The 18,879-nt window shown below is 40.6% G+C and overlaps 1 protein-coding gene across 1 annotated transcript in view; it reads left to right on the top strand.

Moving 5' to 3' along the window:
• Positions 1-18,879, top strand: part of LOC123974093 (beta-galactoside alpha-2,6-sialyltransferase 2-like) — a 36,730-nt gene that overhangs the window by 15,121 nt on the left and 2,730 nt on the right. Inside the window, exons 3-5 of the mRNA XM_046054530.1 lie at positions 10,712-10,768; positions 10,857-10,943; positions 11,091-11,937. Coding sequence (XP_045910486.1) covers positions 10,712-10,768; positions 10,857-10,943; positions 11,091-11,937 — 991 coding nt within the window. The remainder of the gene's footprint in view (positions 1-10,711; positions 10,769-10,856; positions 10,944-11,090; positions 11,938-18,879) is intronic.

The raw sequence follows: 18,879 nt of genomic DNA on the forward strand, positions 1-18,879 counted from the left end.
GGAGAAAAGAAAGAAAGAGAGAGAGAGAGAGAGAGAGAGAGAGAGAGAGAGAGAAATGAAGTGAAGATCCAGATGTTTCATAGAAGAGACAGCATCTTCATCTGTCAACAGACTCCAGTCTGCAGTGGAGTTCATTCAGACACTTCAGAGTCTGCCATTCAATCAGTCAATTGATGGTGTTAATAATGCACCATTCTCCACCCTTACAATACCAATGCGCCAAGGTACAAGCACACCTGTCTTTTAAAAGGAATAGGAGATGAAACTCTGGTTCTGGATTGCATGTTACACCCAAAACACACCCATGACTAATTCACAAACTACAAACTGGAGTTGGACATGGCCCAAACGCAACTGCGCCACACGCTTCACACTGTGCGCTTAGATTGTTAAATTAGGGCCCCTGGGTTCACCAATTCTAGAGGAGTGGCAGACTGTCAGATATTGTGAAGGGAATGTCCTGGTGACACAAACCCCACAGCACGTCAATATTCTTCAAGCAAATGAAAAGCTGATTTTTATGTTTAACTTCCCCATACGTTTAGTTCGGGTAATGAACTACTTTGTGTCATGTGATCATACATTTAGTTGATTGGCTAACGCAGTGCTTTTTCAGATGACGTCCTACTGCATTGCAGCAAAAGTAAACTTTTTCACTGGAGCCCCCTGCGTAGGTACCCCCGCTGCTCAGATGGACTTCCTCAATTCAAATGGAAGAGAGGGCTACGGCCTTGGGCCCTTAGAGTACGAATTGGTTGTGTTAACCCAAAAAAGACTCCACTCAAGCCTGAGTTCATAAATAACACTGGGCCCCAGGAGTGAAAGTGCGTACACCCACTACCATTCCAAAGTACAGCCTGTGTCTAATTCTGTCTCTCTCATGTAATACCTTACTGTAAAATCTGTTTTTTGTCACTTTTCATACATGGAGCACATACTGTATTTGCATTTATTTCATGTTCTGTTCACATTATCCTGGGAAACTTGGCCTGGAATTGTAGATAAGTTCACAAATTAATTCTGAAATTTAAAATGTCTCTTGACCACACACTTCTTTATTTGTGGCTCCACACATGCTTAGCGGAAGTCTTGTTGCCTTTTTTTTAACCACTCAGTGATGTATTTTGTTTGTAGCTGCTTGAACTGCTGCAAAGTGAATATTAAAGGAAAACAGCTTTTTATTTTTAGATGGAGAACAACTCCGCTCTTAAGGGCTCAATATTTTATGAGGAACAAGCCAGGTCAGTGTTGTATTTGAGAAGACGTGCACACTTGCATTCTACTGCGATGCAGTGTGCAGAATAGAGAAAGACAGCATGTTCTCTTGCAGAACCAGCCTGGGGACTAAATACATCAGTCATTCACTTCCTTCTTATAAGAGGTTTATTGTTTCTTATTTGTATGTTGATGATTATTAACCTAATCAGAGTCTACCCACTCAGTGTTAATTAAGATCAATTACGTACTTAAATGCAGCCAAGCATTGACGACCAGTTCCTGTGAGGCAACATCTGCATTTACTTTGTATTTCTGTAAAGTTCATGTAGCCTTCCCTTTCTACAGAAAGTTGAAATGATTAAAGTATTCATAACACGGCCTCACCACCCTGGTTTCTCAGCAGGCCATAGTAAAGTGGACTGAACAATTTTCAGTGAGATGCTGTGCAGCGGTATTCCCCCAAGTGCTGTCCAATCACTTACCTGACAGTCAAATAGTGGCTGGAGTTCAGTACAGTCACCTCTGGAAACGCCTGTACTGCAGACACATTGGGAGCAGCAGGGCATGCTGGGACTGAAGGAATATGATTACACACACAAAAAAGAAATTAATATTTTCTCTATTGTGAACTTTTTTTTGCTGCTCCTGTTTTAGCAGCATTTGGCTGCCCTAAAGAGATGCAGACTATTTTTGTTTTTGGCACCTTGGATTGGACAGATATTTTCAGGTTAATGATTTTATTTATTTGAGTTTTGTTAGTTTTAGTATAGTTTTCCTTATTGAAATTTTTGCCTCATTTTTTAAAAACATTCTGACGCTACAACTGTTGCCATCTTAGAGTACGGTCTAGACCTGCTGTATATGAGTGACAACTTATATACAGCATACTATATAAGTGACAACTTTTGTTATGAATTGCCGCCATATAAATAAAATGTACAGTAACTATGGTTACATGGGTCATTCTCGTCTCTATCATGAGGGTAACAAAAAAGGCACAGCAAATTGACACTGCTGAAACCTCATTGTCACTTTGCTTTGCAGTAATATAACAGACTGACTCTGCTCAGTAAGTCAGTCATGTCCACAGTGACTGAGCAGAACTGATCTCTGTTATTCCTCCTCACCTAGCATTAGCATTAGGCTACTGCAGCTACTTGTTCCCTCCACTACAGAACAGTGAATCATTTAGAAGCTAGATTCAAAAATTTGTTTACTAGTTTTTAGCTTGACAGGGGAAGCTAAAACGTCAAATAACATGGTGATATTTCTTTAGCAAACGATTTAGATGGTTGTCCATCGATATTAATTCTAGAACTTGCTGACTGAAGGTAATGTAAATTTTACATCCACATCCACAGCCCTTGATAATGTTACATTAGCTTATATTTTTATTTAATGTTGCATGCTGAACTGCATGTTTTTGTGTAGTTTGATTTAGAGTCGTTAATATTTTATTACACTCAGAAGTAGCATTCATTGAGATTCAGCAAAAATATGTGGTGATAACCCCGTTTGATCAGTGTGCAGAGCAAAGTATCTGAAAAGGACCTTTTAAGAGGTGAATTCATAATTCGGCAGAACAGATGATGAAGGCTACCTGCCGAGATTTGCCTCCACCTCTTTTCTCAGCACAAATGACCGTGCAGAGCTCTACACAACTGGGCAAGACGCCGACAGCAGAAACAGTTGATCCGTTGTGAGTTACAAGTCGCTACGTCAGAACTTATTCTGAAAAAGTGTTCCCATCTCCCATTTAGCGCATTTACTCTTTTATTTGACAAAGGCAAAAACCACCTCAAACGAGCGAAAAAACCTTTTTGCGGAATTAAGGAATTTTATTTTAATTTTGCCCTTTCCATCAACCTTTTCTAATACGATAGTTCAAAATGCGCATTAAAAAACGGTGGAAACGTTGGAAACACGGCTAGTGACAGAACGTTACTGAATGCTAGATGCTATTTAACAAGAATGCTATATGGCAAGTGGCAAGACTCCTGAACAGAAGATACTATTTGACTGTCAGACTGATCAAGGGCTACAGGTTACATTGTGTGATTCCACATATGTGCAAGTCATGAAATACGACATTATAACAGTAGACTAATTAGTTCTTTTGGCCATTCATCTTTCACATTACCATTTAGTTTTCATTTGACAAAAATGTAAAATTTTGTAGTAGTTCTTTCTATATTTTTCGTTGATGAAATTAACACTGATTTCAAGTAGTAGCTATTTAAAGAAATTTACATTGGCTTGCTGTTGTATTCTGACTGAGAAGATAGACGACAGACATAGAGGCATGTAAAATTATATAAGTGCCTGTACTCCGTATTTAAAATCCAATGCGTACAAAATCAAAAATTTGAATCAAGAACTCCTAAAATGGGCAATACAAAAATCCTTCAGGCAGTGAAGTCTAATCATAAAGGTGCTTGGGAGTTATTTAATTTTTTTTTTCACTTAATGAAAAACAAATAAAAAATGAGATAAATAAGACCACAAACCATGCAGGAAAACCAATGCTTTTCTAGCTTTGTGCTCTTAGATGCTTCCTCTGAACATTTTGCCCTGTAGAGTTGTTTTTTTTTTTCTTCTTTTGGTTTATCACCATCATTATAATTGTAACTGTTGTCACAGTCCAAACTGCTCTCAGACGCTGTCTAAGAAAAATTTGCCTCGTATGCACTTTCCCTTGTCTTTTTGGTTGGTTACTTCACTATTTTAGTCTGGTTATCTTTAGCTGCATTTACATATTTTCTCATTCCTCTGTCAGTTCACATGTCCGGCCATTTTATCAACTATCTACCATCAATCCAGAGTCTTCCTTATATAATATCACTAATCCAATTGCTTTCACCAGATAATTATTTAGGCTGATCATTTCAACTGGTACCATCATGCTCCAACAATCCATTGTCTATTTTACACATGTTGCTAATATTTTATTCACATCAAACCTTGAACTGAACACTGTGACATTGTAAGAGGATGAAAACAAATATTTGCCCATCTAACAGTTGAAAATAAATTGTACAATATTTAACTATAACAAGTGATGGAAGTCCCTCTTCAGAGGACTTCCTCTTGAAAGGTTGTACAAACACTGTTCAGTCTGCTTCCTACACTGTAAAGGAAAAGTGTCTGCTGGCAGGTTGTTTTAGAGCTCAATTAGCAGCCACGTTTTTACTTATTGGCGGATGGTATCTGATGATCCATTGTACAACACCGAGTCAAGGTACAGCGTAAGATGCAAAGTTTAGAAAATCTATCACATCGCGATATCATCACAAATGCAAATAATCGTTCAACCCTAGATTAAACAAATTAGGTACAACATTAGTGAGCCTTAGAGGTGGCAGATTTTGTTATCTTTGGAGTCAGGCTTCCTGATTCCCCATTTTGCCTTTATGCTAAACTAAGCTAATCAGCTGCTGGTTCTAGCTTTTTTACCGTACAGATGTGAGTGTTATCAAGTTTAAATTTTTTCATCTAACTCTGGGAAAGATGGCCAATAAGAGTATTTCTCAACACAATAACATAGGGTTGTTTAATGAGATGCTAGTTTACTTTAAGCTACTTTCAAAAAGCAAACACTAGCCTAGCTTTTTCTTAAACAATTGATTGTTTTTGAACTGTTGGACAAAACAACTACTTTTGAATGTGACGCTGTTGGCTTTAGAAAATTTTGATTATTTTCTGACATTTTATACACATGACTATAAATCAGTCTGTCACAGTTTACTCCACAATCCCCTGGTCTCTCTATCTGTCGTGTCTCTCACGCAGTGTTCTGTCCTTCAACTCTCCAGACCTGCCATTCTCAAGCTGTCCACCAGATGCTCTTCCCTCATTTCCCTATCACTGACTGCCCTGCCCATCTACACACCTGTTCCTACTTCTCTCATCAGCCCTGCAGTTACCTGGCCTACTCTGCCCACTCCTCACCTGCAACGCATTCCCTCATCAGCCACTCACCATATTTTTTGTTGATTGTTAGTACATCCTAAATACTTTGTTGGATTTTGCTTTACCTGAACATGCCTGCCTATTGGTACTCATTTATGCAATAAATCATTAAACAGCACCAGTCGGCCTGTTCTGTCTGCATTTGGGTCCAATCCCCATTGTTTTTGTTGTAAAAGCAGACGTTTGAAGATGTGACCTTGAGCTCTGTGAAGTTGTGATGGAAATTTGCTCACATTTTTTTTTTTTTTGACATTTCATAGACTAAACTCCTCAATTAATTGAGGGGAGGGGAAAAAAATAATCAAATTCAGCTGTGGGCTTACACGTGTACGAAGTCCTGTGATTGGTGGGCCTCCCGTGTATGGTAGTAGCTGATGCATGCATTGAGATCTGTTCACCACTTATTTGCTCACTTTTCCTACTTTACCCCTACCTACTCCCGAACTATCATTGATGTTGAATCTTGGTTTTGCTCCTTAAGAGAGTTTTATATTCTATTAGGCCCTTTTGTTCATCAAAGTCTCCTGCTAATTTTCAATAAGTCATTTAGTCGTCCTTTGCTGTCTGCCAGTGTCTTGTTTCCCGTTTTGTACGGTTTCTTTGTGTAGCCATCACAAGACTAGCTCCGTCCTCCACCCCCGCCTCTCCATCTGTGCCACGCATTTATGTTGTTTCACTGCACTGAAGCACACATCCTGATTGCTGCCAGGTGAGACAAACTAGGTTCGCACTCACATGCAGGACATGCTTCGGGACACACCCGCGTGTTGATATTGATGGCATTTGATTGTTAACAGTCGGGTATCTGTGTGTTTTAATGCTTGTGTTTTGTGCGACAGGCCTGCTGTTATTTCGAGGTGTTAAATGGCATATTTTCCACTTTGTAACTTGATGCCTGCATGGTAGATACATCGAAACTGCTACATGGGCATTTCTATCTGACACCTACCCAACATGTCTGTGGCCTTAAATGGAGCATGCCGCATGTTCTCAGAAAGAAATCTATCTGATGTGATTTTTGTGCAGATGTGTTTGCTTGTGTCAGTTGCTAGTCTTTGCTATTATTTTCTTTCTCCCATACTGCTTCAGCTCTCTGTAGTCCAATTGCTCCCTGCAGTTTTCCTCCTGCTAGACCGGGGTCAGAGGATGAGCTTTGCCCTCCTGTGTGGCCCCGGGGTAGGAGGCCTGGATGTCGGGGTTAATGGGGGGGGCGCGCCTGAGATCACTCTGCAGGACCCGGCAGCTACAGAGACGGAAAGCTGTAATTAGGACTAGAGGAGGCTTAACACTCAGGAGCATTTTTTTCTCCTGCCACTCTCTGGAGAGAAATGCTTCCACATTAAGAGACCAAAGCTCATAATTACGTGTGGTTGAGAGGATTGTAGCCCTCTGATGTGAGGCAATTTAATGCTTCATTTATTTACCTTCATTGCTGTGTATTTCACTCTGTAAGCTATCAGTGAACCTTACATGTTGTGCCTTAGAGTACTGGAGGAAGTCAAGCTGATTTAATGATTGTGGTTTTTGTGTGTATCTAATGTAATGTTGAAGTTCAGGTCAGTCTTAAGATCTCCTGTTTATCAGGTGAGGCAAAGAAAAGCAACATATCTTTACAACAGAGTAATCGGAATAAGGGAATGATTCGCATTTTGTTTTGAAAAATGACAGAAATAATTAATTTATCACCAAAAAGCTATTTCTTAGTAATTGATTGATCTGTAACATTTTATTTTAACCCCTCCTGAGGCATTTCTAAATTGGGAAGGTTAAAGTAAAATGTTACATTTTAATCTGCTAATTGTTTCTCCTGTTTGTACTTTTGAGTTTTTACATGTTGAGAAAGGGAAAGACAAACGTCCTAATCAGTTACAATCAAGTGCTGATGTGTGAAGAAAAAAAAAACCCTGTACACTGCACGTCAGCCAGAAGTTAAATACGCACACACTTTACATTTACTCATTTTTGGCAGAAATACAGAGTCAACATCAAATTAAATTTGGTATTGTGCTTGGGGAAAACGTGGAATATATTTGCTAATTTATTCTTTAAATGATTCATGTTTTGTGCGATCTTTTGTTGTCCAAGAACTAGGGCTGTAACGTCCCAGTCGATTAGTCGATTAATTGGTCGGTACGTTCTGGTTCGACCAAAATTCTGATTGGTTGATTTTTTGCCGCATTCATTTCATCGGTTTTCATTTCATCAGTTTTGCCGCGCTTCATCAGGTGGAAACCACTAATTGCTAATGGGGGTGTTTTCAGAGCACCCCTGTTTCACAGGTAATCTGTCTTAAGAACACCCCCCTTGTTTTTTACTTATTTGGATTAGCCCAATCCACCGGAGGAGAAGAGAGACAGATAAGTAGGCTATAGAAGGTTTGATGCTAAATAGGCCTATCATTTATCTATAATTAACTGTGAGTGTTTAATAGTCCGTCTTCTAACATGTCAACAACAAAGACATCGACAGTGTGGAAGCACTTTGTTAAAATTGACAACGGGAAAAAGGTTCAATGCAAAATTTGCAACCAACAGGTTGCCTTCCACAGCTCGACGACAAACATGACGTACCATCTAAAAGCGGTAAGCTAACTTGTCTGCGTTAGGTTGCCCTGTCTGTATTTTGAGAAGGCTATATGAACATATCAAAATTCGAATTATTTCAATGTTTTAGTGTAATAATCATTTTATAAATGCAGGCGCATCCATCCATAATGACGGCATCCCCCAGACACACCCAGAGCACGCTGGATTTTAAGCCTCCTTTATCATCCAAACGGAAAAATAATATAACGGAAGGAATTGTTAACTTTATTGCTCAGGATATGAGGCCCATTGCTGTTGTGGAGGGCCAAGGTTTTAAGAACATGTTAAAAGTTTTGGAACCTGGATATACCGTGCCAGCACGCCACACAATCACGCATGCACTAACCGCAAAATATGAGGGACTCAAAGAGAAAGTATCAGAGTTAATACAATACAGCGAGGGACTGAGCTTGACCACAGATATGTGGACATCTCTTAGAATGGAGTCCTATATGACAGTGACTGCCCATTTCATTGATGGAGACTGGAAAGCACAGAGTCTTGTGCTTGAGACAAAACAAATAGAAGAGGCGCACACGGGAATAAACATTGCTGCGCGACTATCTGAAGTTGCTGATACCTTTGGAATTTAAGAAGCAAAGAGTTTCTGTTGTATGTGACAACGCGGCTAATATGGCACTCTGTGTGGAAACACTAAAGGAATCACATAAATGGCCAGAGATGCAGGGCATCAGGTGTGCCGGGCACACTTTGCAGCTCTGTATTAACGCTGCACTCAAACAAGATCCAATTTGTCGTGCAGTGGCTGCATCACGTCATCTGGTGGGACATTTCAAAAAGGGGCACAAAGCAAAAACTGGGCTAAAGCAGGAGCAACAAAACGTCCCTCAGCATGAATTAATTCAGGATGTGTCCACACGTTGGAACTCAACATTTTCAATGTTTGAGCGACTGCTGGAGCAACGCTGGCCCATTACCGCAGTGCTGTCTGACCCAAACTTTACAAAGAAAAGCGACAGCAGTACATTGGACCTTACCACAGCACACTGGAATGCGATAGAGGACATTAAAAATGTGCTGAAACCGATGACAACCCTGACCGAGCTGCTGTCTGAAGAGGACAACGCGTCCCTGTCTGCAACAGTACCCATGCTAGCAAACTTGAAGAAACGTCACCTGGCCATCGCGGATGATGACAGCCCCATTACCAAAAAAATGAAAAGCAAGCTGGTTGAAGAAATTGACAGTAGATGGGAGTTTAAAAACCGAATGATGATGACAGTGTATACATTACAGCTGCAGTAGTAGACCCTCGTTTTAAGCAGCTGTCTTTTCTGGATCTTCAAGACAGAACCAAAATCGACTCCGGACCATTGGGGTGGTGGGGAAAAAAAACCAAGACAGATACCCGAGCCTGGCCCGAGTTGCAAAGCGACTGCTCTGTATCCCTGCAACATCCACGCCATCTGAACGCATTTTCTCCAAGGCAGGATTTATTGTCAATAAAGCAAGAAGCTGTCTCCTTCCAAAGAACGTGGATATGCTTGTGTTTCTCGCACACAACACAAAAAAGTGTGGAGTGGACATTGATTGTACTCTCTGTGAGTAGCCATTTGTTCGTTTTGGACATTAATCAAAATTTATAATTTTGCACATTTATTTATTGGATTTGGGCGCAATTGCGCTGTGCCCACTTTTTTTTTTTTTGAGCCTATGCTTTATTTTTCAGTTATGCACTTTATTTCGTTTTGGACATTAATAACATTTTATAATTTTGCACATTTATTTGACATACTTGTGGATTTGGGCATTTGATTCATTAATTTTTGTATTTCTTCTTCTGAGTGCTCTTACCTTGTTGTTGCCCTGTATTCTGTTTCGTTTGGCTAATAGTAGCCTAATACTTTTATGGTTCCCTTTTTATTATTGTGCAAAGTGGACATTTATTATTTCTAGTATTATTTATTGGATTATTTGGGCACTTTAATTTTTTAATTTGGAGCCTAATGCGAAATTGCGCTGTGCCCACTGTGTTTGTTAGTTTTGAGCCTAAGATGCTTTATTTTTCAGTTATGCACTTTATTTCGTTTCTGCTCTTGATCTGGTTCATTAATAAATATTCTTTGTTTATTAAAGTGGATGTGCCTTTTGTGTTTATTAAGAGCAAAAACTTTAAGTTAATAGTCTATTCTTGTCTGCCGCCGCTCAGCTGAGCGCGCAGCTGCGCTCTGCTGAGCGCTCAGCTGCGCTCTGCTGAAATGATCATAGTGTCTAATAAACTTATTATTATAACATATGACAAAAATAATTGTCTAAATGATGTTGCATATTCCTCAACAATTCTTGTGATGATATCACTAGTTGACAAGCAACATGGTACTATTTTCGTAAATCGTAGGCTATGATATTGCGCAGGTGCACGTGATGCATTGCTGTCAGAGCCGACAGACTCATTTAGTGTAAAATAATTAAATAAAAAACGATTTAATAAACTGCAAATAGCCTACTATTTTTTTTTATGTTTATTTACAATTCATTTAGGCGGACAACAAGGCTACCAAGTACTGCGCACAGTGCACAGCTGACTAATTTAAAAAAATAATAATTACGTCATTTTTAGTCGAGTTTTATTCGAAAATTTCAGGACTTTAGTCGACCAAGATTTTCTTTGGTTGATTACAGCCCTACCAAGAACACATTTAAACTCAGCTGATGTAGAGCAGTCTTTAGTTCTTGTTGTGACTGAAATGCTGAGGATTTGATGAGGGAAGCTGTAAATTTGATTCCAGTTAATAGATGGTCCTAGTCTTTAAAAATGTCTCCTTTTATTGTTATGAGTGGAAAGCCGCCAAGTTCTGCCCTGCAGGAGGCGTTTTCCTGTGGTGTGTCTGTGTGAGCCATGGGTTTCCATGCACACACAGACTCATATACGCATGTGCACTCTTGACCCCACTAATTTGTACCACTCCTCTTCTCAGGGTCCTGTTATATGCTGGAGGACACATGGATATGAAGAAATAGAAGCATCAGTTGAGGTGAGTGTCTCAAACCGTTTTGCTTTGCTAGCCTACATGTTTCTTTTCTCCCCTGAGCAGTTTCATTCTGAGCTTTCTTCTTTTACAGGCCCTCCAGCTGACCTCTGGGCTAAGTCCTGTCTGTGGGGCTTTGTTGTTGGTGGGCCAGCTGAACTGGCGTGTATGTGAGTTAGAGGTAATGAAGTCCAGTATGAGGCAGTGGCGGAGGCTGGTGCTGGTGGGAATGCTGGCCTGGGTTCTCCTATTCCTTGCCCTCCTCTCTTACTTCCTGGATGCTCGCGTGACTGAGCCCCTGACCTCTGTTGGTTCTTTACTCTCCCAGCACCCAGACACCCGTCGCCTGGCCTCTATACAAGCCCCTAATCAACAGCATGCCAACCTGGGCCTCCGACCTGAACTGGCTTCCCCCTTAACTACAACCTACCCCAGAGTTGAGCTGGAGCCTTCTGCCAGCTCCACCACCCCAGAGCCCAGCCTGGACATGAGCCTCAGCCCCAACAGTGCTCCCTACGCCATTTATGTTAGCCAGGAGGCCAGCCACCAGGACTACCTGGACCAACAGAGCCTGGCTGCCTGGTCCTCCTTTGGTACAGAAAATGTGGGTTCTCACTCAGACCCTGTAGTCCAGAGTCGAGAGAGAACTTCCCAGATCACAGAGGACCAGAACCATGTCAGCACCACACGCTATCACGGTGGGGAAGAGGAAGACGATGATAGGGAAAATGAAGAACTAGGAAACAGAATGAGGACTACAGCAGACAGGAGAGCTGGTGATGACTCCTCTGATCTGGAGCAATATTACTTCTCCAAGTCGTTGTCTGTGGTGCAGCGGCTGTGGCAGGGCCGTGTGTCTGCCAGCATGCTGAGTCCTCGGCTGCAGCGAGCCATGAAGGACTACATGAGTGCCAACAAACACCACGTTTCCTACAAGGGGCATCGCAGGGTCGCCCGCAGTGCTAAGGAGCTGCTTTGTCAAATTAAAGCCCAGGCACAGCTAAGCACAGTGGATGGGTCGGAGAAGCCCTTCTCCTCACTCGGTTGGGCTGGTCTTGTGCCGTCGCTTCCTCTGGAGCAACTGTTTAGGCAGCAGGACCAGAGCAGCTTCAAGAATTGTGCGGTGGTCACCTCGGCTGGTGCCATCCTGCGTTCAGGCCTGGGCAAAGAGATTGGTGAGTAGAGAGAACAAAGATTTTGAGTCGGGGCATCAAGAGGCCACAGGGCTATGTACCAAACCTTAACCTTTTTGGTACCGACCGAAAGTGTCTGGCATCCTTGCTCAAATATGTACTCTAGGTTAATTGTCTTTTTGATCAGACCATATCATAAATTTGGCAGTATGTTTGGGACAAGGTCCTGCTTCAGCTTAGGTAGCATTTCACATTGTGAGTAAATTAGTAGCATATTCCTCAAAGAAAGATATGGAAAAAGTATTGTTGGAACCAAAATTCTGGCACTTTATTGATGCATTTGTGTCAAACCTTAAAATAATACCCCTAGCCCTACAGTTGGCAAAAGAAAAGATGAGAAGACCACAAACTGCAGCCAATATTTTATTATGCTGTTGGTGCTCAGACCACTGGCAAATTACAGGTCTGCAATACATTACTTAGCTGAAATATGTATTAGAAGTGTTGGACAACACAAACATACTGATGATCCTGGTTTTTAAGGCTAACTTATTGTGAAACATAAAATAAGTGTTCCTGTCATGAATGTAAATGCCTTCCCATTCATCTGTTTTTACTGTATTCACATTTTCAATTTGCACATAGGAGGTGGGGAGAGAGAGAGAGGGGGAGAGAGAGGGAGGGAGGGAGAGAGAGAGAGAGATAAAAACATTCAAATACATTTTCTTGTGCTGATTCTGAAGTTAGTGCTAAATTGGGATGTTAACTTGACTTGTGTCATTAGAGTAATGCCACGTGGTAATTGCAATCCAAAAATCTCATCTCCTCTGACAGCATCTTTTTTTTTTTTTTTTTTAGATTAGGTTCAAAGTTGAGAAATGGAACTAAAGGTGGAAGAAAGCTCAGATGGTCTAAAATAGAAAGTACTCATCCTCCAGTGGGCATGAATGTACTCTAACATGGCATGAGATTTGGAAATTTGTTGTGGAAGTTTTGGATGAAAATGACTGAGGCTTTTGAGGCAAGCAAAAGATCTAGTCAGTTTCATGGAAATCTGACAGTTGGTGACATCTTTTTGTCATGGCCAAAACTGTTATCTGTCACTAAATTATAATTCTGTTTCAAAGTGGAATTGCCAGCTGAGAAATGGTTGGAGACAAATTCCTTAATTTGCCCAGTTTCCTGGTTTTGTGTTTTTGCTTTTTTTGTTATTTGGTCAGTTAACACAAACACTCTTCAATCTGTTTCAAATTCAAACAGCTAGTGACTAAACTACATATACTGTCTGTCAACATATGTATTCTAACTCAAAGCTTGATCTTTGAGCACAGTGGCCTGCTAAGATTTAATTAACAAATATTTAGTGGAAATAATTGCACCTGCAACGATTTGCATTGGCTCCTAATTTTTGCATAGCAGTTTGCTGATGAACTTGTCAAGCTGACTGCAAGCGGGGTTGAGTGTGTGCCTACTAGGCTATATGTCTTTGTGTTTGAATGTGTGCTCTTGGTTTAGAGATGTTGGCAGCACTTTGGTTAATGGGGAGAGTGTGAAGTCACTGACAGATGGCACACCAGAAAAAAGCAGAACCCCCTCTGGTAACCAATCAGGCTCTTTCCCATCACGTATAGCTTCCTTGTATTTCCTCGTGAATTCAGCTGCTCAGAGCAAGCAAAAGCTTTAATATGAAGAGCTGCGGCTTTATGCATTATGTTTGTATATGTCTATATACTGACAGCATTCGATAGACACCAGCTGTCCAAAGATAAATGCTTCCACAAAGAGATGCAGACCAAACAACTTGTACAGAAAATCAAATGCTTGCAAAGTGATTGAAACCTACATCTGCCCTTTACATTGTGGTTTCTGTGGTGTAACTTCTGGTTCCGGTTAAGACAGTGCTGCAGTCACCATCTATGCCTACAATCGCTGCTCTGGTGTAAAACAGGTCTGTGGCAAAGTAGAATAATTACAGACAAGTACTCAAGTACCTCTCCCAGTGAGTGTGTGTGTCTCCCCGCTTGTATGGTTTAGCTTATTGACGAATATTATAGTGTTATACAGGTTACTGTGTACATACTGAGAATGAAGAGTGAAATTCTTTAAGTAGCAAAGAAAAGAGTGAGTCTTCAGTTTTGGGCACCAGGCCTTGGACCTATAGGTGCTGGTCATAATTAGAATATCATCAAAAAGTTGATTTATTTCAGTAATTCCATTCAAAAAGTGAAACTTGTATAATGTATACATTCATTACACACAGACTGATATATTTCAAATGTTTTTCATTTAATTGTGATGATTAAAACTGACAACTAATGAAAATCCCAAATTCAGTATCTCTAAAAATTAGAATATTAAGACCAATACAAAAACAGGATTTTTTGAAATGTTGGCCAACTGAAAAGTATGAACATGAAAAGTATGAGCATGTACAGCACTCAATACTTAGTTGGGGCTCCTTTTGCCTGAATTACTGCAGCAATGAGACGTGGCATGGAGTTGATCAGTCTGTGGCACTGCTCAGGTGTTATGAGATCCTAGGTTGCTCTGATAGTGACCTTCAGCTCTTCTGCATTGTTGGGTCTGGCGTATCGCATCTTCCTCTTCACAATACCCCATAGATTTTCTATAGGGTTAAGGTCAGGCAAGGTTGCTAGCCAATTAAGAACAGGGATACCGTGGTCCTTAAACCAGGTACTGGTAGCTTTGGCACTGAAATCTGCATCTCCATAAAGTTGGTCAGCAGCAGAAACATGAAGTGCTCTAAAACTTCCTGGTAGACGGCTGCGTTGACCTTGGATCTCAGAAAACACAGTGGACCAACACCAGCAGATGACATGGCACCCCAAACCATCACTGACTGTGGAAACTTTACACTGGACTTCAAGCAACGTGGATTCTGCGCCTCTCCTCTCTTCCTCCAGACTCTGGGACCTTGATTTCCAAACTTTACTTTCATCAGAGAACATAACTTTGGACCACTCAGCAGCAGTCCAGTCCTTTTTGTCTTCAGCCCAGGCGAGACGCTTCTGACGCCGTGTCTTGTTCAAGAGTGGCTTGACACAAGGAATGCGACAGCTGAAACCCATGTCTTGCATACGTCTGTGCGTGGTGGTTCTTGAAGCACTGACTCCAGCTGCAGTCCACTCTTTGTGAATCTCCCCCACATTTTTGAATGGCTTTTGTTTCACAATCCTCTCCAGGGTGCGGTTATCCCTATTGCTTGTACACGTTTTTCTACCACATCTTTTCCTTCCCTTCGCCTCTCTATTAATGTGCTTGGACACAGAGCTCTGTGAACAGCCAGCCTCTTTAGCGATGACCTTTTGTGTCTTGCCCTCCTTGTGCAAGGTGTCAATGGTCATCTTTTGGACAGCTGTAAAGTCAGCAGTCTTCCCCATGATTGTGAAGCCTACAGAACTAGACAGAGATCATTTAAAGGCCTTTGCAGGTGTTTTGTGTTAATTAGCTGATTAGAGTGTGGCACCAGGTGTCTTCAATATTGAACCTTTTCACAATATTCTAATTTTCTGAGATACTGATTTGTGTGGAATGAATGTATACATTATACAAGTTTCACTTTTTGAATGGAATTACTGAAATAAATTAACTTTTTGATGATATTCTAATTATATGACCAGCACCTGTATATAGATATCATAGATAGATGTCATAGATAAATGCCAAAGAAAGATGTTAAAGATGGATGCTATTGATAATTGCTATATATAGATATCATAGATAAATGTCATAGAGAAATTCTATAGATTTGCGCCATAGACAAATGCTATAGATAGATGTCATAGATGGATGCTATAGATAATTGCTATATATAGATATTATAGATGAATGTCATAGATGCTAAAGATAGATGTTACAGATAAATACTATAGATATACGTCATCAATACTAACCACCCAAATACTCTCTTATTTACTCTGTCTTCATTCATTTTGATTAGACGGTTCTACAGTCGTACCTTTTCACATTTTCTCTGTACAGCTCCTGGTACCCAGCCCATATCTCCCTGAATTGCTAGGATCAGAGCAAATTTATGAACCCTCAGAAAACATCGTTTAGCTCTATTCTGTATTCTTTCAGGTCCCACACCCCTGCAGCATAGTTCAGTATAGGAGAAATGCATGCTTCATAAAGTCGAGTATATGTAGAATATCCAAGTTCCTTACATACTTTCATTTTATTCAAAAAAGGGCTCTCCTGCCAGGGTCAATGAGAAACTTAATACCAACCTCAGAAATTATCAAGAAAGAAACCCAGATATTTATTTGCACTAACATCGTCTAAAGTGACTGAGCCAAAACTAAATGAATTTGTACTTGTTTCTGTGCCTTTCTTTCTAAAAAGCATTATATGTGCACAGATTAACCACATTTAACATTTTCTGTAATTCAGACCCAGTCAGTAAGATTATATCATCTGCATATAATAAAATTCCCAGTTTTGTATCATCAAGGGATACTCCTAAATTAACATCCATAATTTGTTGAGCTAAATCATTCACGAATAAAGCAAAAAGTATACCAAACTAAGAGTAATCAGAAAATCAGTTTAACCATCGCGTAATAGATGCATTTCATTTAATGAGGTAATATCAGGATTTAGATTCTGCAATAGTGAAATTCTGAGATTACAGTTCAAAGTAGTCCAGCCATTAACGTTCCAATGTGCCAGAGACAAAAAACAAAAAGGATCTGTGGAAAGAACTGTGTCGGAGAACCAGCTCGGGCGGTTTTAGGGGTTTTTACCTCGGAATTGGCCGGCTTCATCAGATGGCCACTCCCTGAGACATAAAAGTCCTATCTCCTGAAGAAGTGCTTTAAAATTGAGCTCAAGCATACGATCAGTATGGGATTTAGCTGATCAAAAATAAACCTTTTTAAACCGACTGTTGCTCTTCAGCTTTTGTTTGGACCTAAGCACCGCCACCTTTTCCTCCACCGTAGTCTTTACCACACCGGTCCTCTTGCTCACATTCTCAACACTCCAGCAATGTTGGGTATCGGATCACATTCCAGGCTGATCTCTAGTATCTTCTCCAGCATTGTAAGGCAAACCCATCACAACGACTGACACGTCAGGATCGAATTTATTAGAGAGTTTTTGGCTGGAGGTCCATATTTTTTCTTTGAGAGAATCCAGCCGTGATTTTAAGATCCCGATTTCTAGGTCAATTCTTTCCCTTATTTCTTTAACCGACTTCTTCAGCTCAGCTTTCATAACTTTTTTCAGGGATCCATGCATGCTGTCAACTTTACTGTTCAACTGCCTTTCAATATTATCCATCTTTGTGTGTAGCAACTTCATCTCCTTCAGCAACACATTTGTTTCTATGTCTTCTTCCTTGTTCTGCGCTCGGTAGCGGGTGTTAATTGCCTTCTCCGCCGTAGTAGCTGTTCGAACAGAAGTTGTTATGAGAAGTATTACTACCAATGTGCATAGCACATTTCTTCATTGTCACCAGTGGCCACCTTACAGAGCCTTTCAACCATGTACAGGCTATAATAGATGCTCTAGATAGATAAGATAAGATAAGATATAACTTTATTAATACACTGTAGGGGAAATTTCGGTTGACATAGCAGCACAAAGGAATATAAGAGAACATATGCAGTATTGTAGAAGTATTAACAAACTATTTACACTATATAATCAATAATGATCATTCACTACAGTGTTTCCCATACATAGGCTTTACTTGGGCGGGCCACCCAGGTAGATTAACAGCCGCCCAAGTAAATTTGGCGACCCATTTTAAAATCATTTTTGATGGCAGCACATATTCGCTCTGCACATCCTCTCACTCGGTCACTCGCTCTCTCTCTCTTTCTCTCTCTCACAAACATGGACAGACCCGTGAATTGAATGGTTGATATCATAAACACTGCTGCACAAATCTGTCCAACACAACGCTGTCAATGTCGGAGACCCCTCTTCAAAACAGTTATTAGCGAGCATGTAAGGAGCCCAGCTAATAAGGAGAGCCATGTTAACTCGAAGCACGCTGTGTAACTGGTCGTCAACAGGTGCGTTTGAGATAACTGGCTGACTTTCGCCGACTTGATAGATAGGGGAATAAAAACAGCGCCGTCAAGTCAGACACAATCTACCTCCGGTAGACTGCGTGAGCTTACTGTGAGTTTATAACAATAATCAGGCCTATGAATGTGTTTGACTGGTGAATGCAGATCTAGTGTAAAAGTGCTTTGAGTGGTCGAAAAGACTAGAAAGGCGCTATACAAGTACGGCGCTTTACATTTACATTTACATCTAGATAGACACTATTGATATGTCATAGATGTTTTCGATGCTATAGATAGATAGATAGATGACATATATGCTATAGATAGGTAGATTTTATATGCTAATGATAGATGTCTTAGATAGATGTTGTAGATCTCATAAGGAGCTTTCACACTGCGTTATTTTCTGGAAATATTTTGTCAATATGCTGGCCCGCTGCGCTGTATGAAAAGTTCAAAGCTGGAAAGGGGGGTCAGATTTGATCAGCTTCTAGGATTGTTGGTAGTAATAGAATGTCTGTATGAAAAGCCACAGTGGGCATGCCGGGGGTTGTGGTATACGTAAAAGTCTTTTTCTATGTGGCCGGCTCAGGAAAGCCAGATCACACATGGTACGGGATTTTGCCGGAAACGTTTGTTTAGTATGAATGAGCGAGTGTGGCGTATTGGTGGATATTCTTTCCATGTTTTGTACAGGATCTCTGTATGAAAGCGGCTATAGACAGATACTGAAGATAGATGCTATGGATCTATGTCAAAATGTACATCCATCATTCTGAGGTGTGACAGACAGTTTATTTGTTTGCTTGTGTCCGATTCATCCATTTAGACAGTTATCACGTTTCTAACATTGTGATTGGGTAAGGGATCCTGTGTATTGGACTGTGTTGATGAGAGCTACTAGTTTGCAGATAGCTACAGGTTAGGTCCATCGCACCTCTGG

This window comes from Micropterus dolomieu, linkage group LG07 (genome assembly GCF_021292245.1).
Source record: "Micropterus dolomieu isolate WLL.071019.BEF.003 ecotype Adirondacks linkage group LG07, ASM2129224v1, whole genome shotgun sequence".
NCBI classification, from domain to species: domain Eukaryota; kingdom Metazoa; phylum Chordata; class Actinopteri; order Centrarchiformes; family Centrarchidae; genus Micropterus; species Micropterus dolomieu.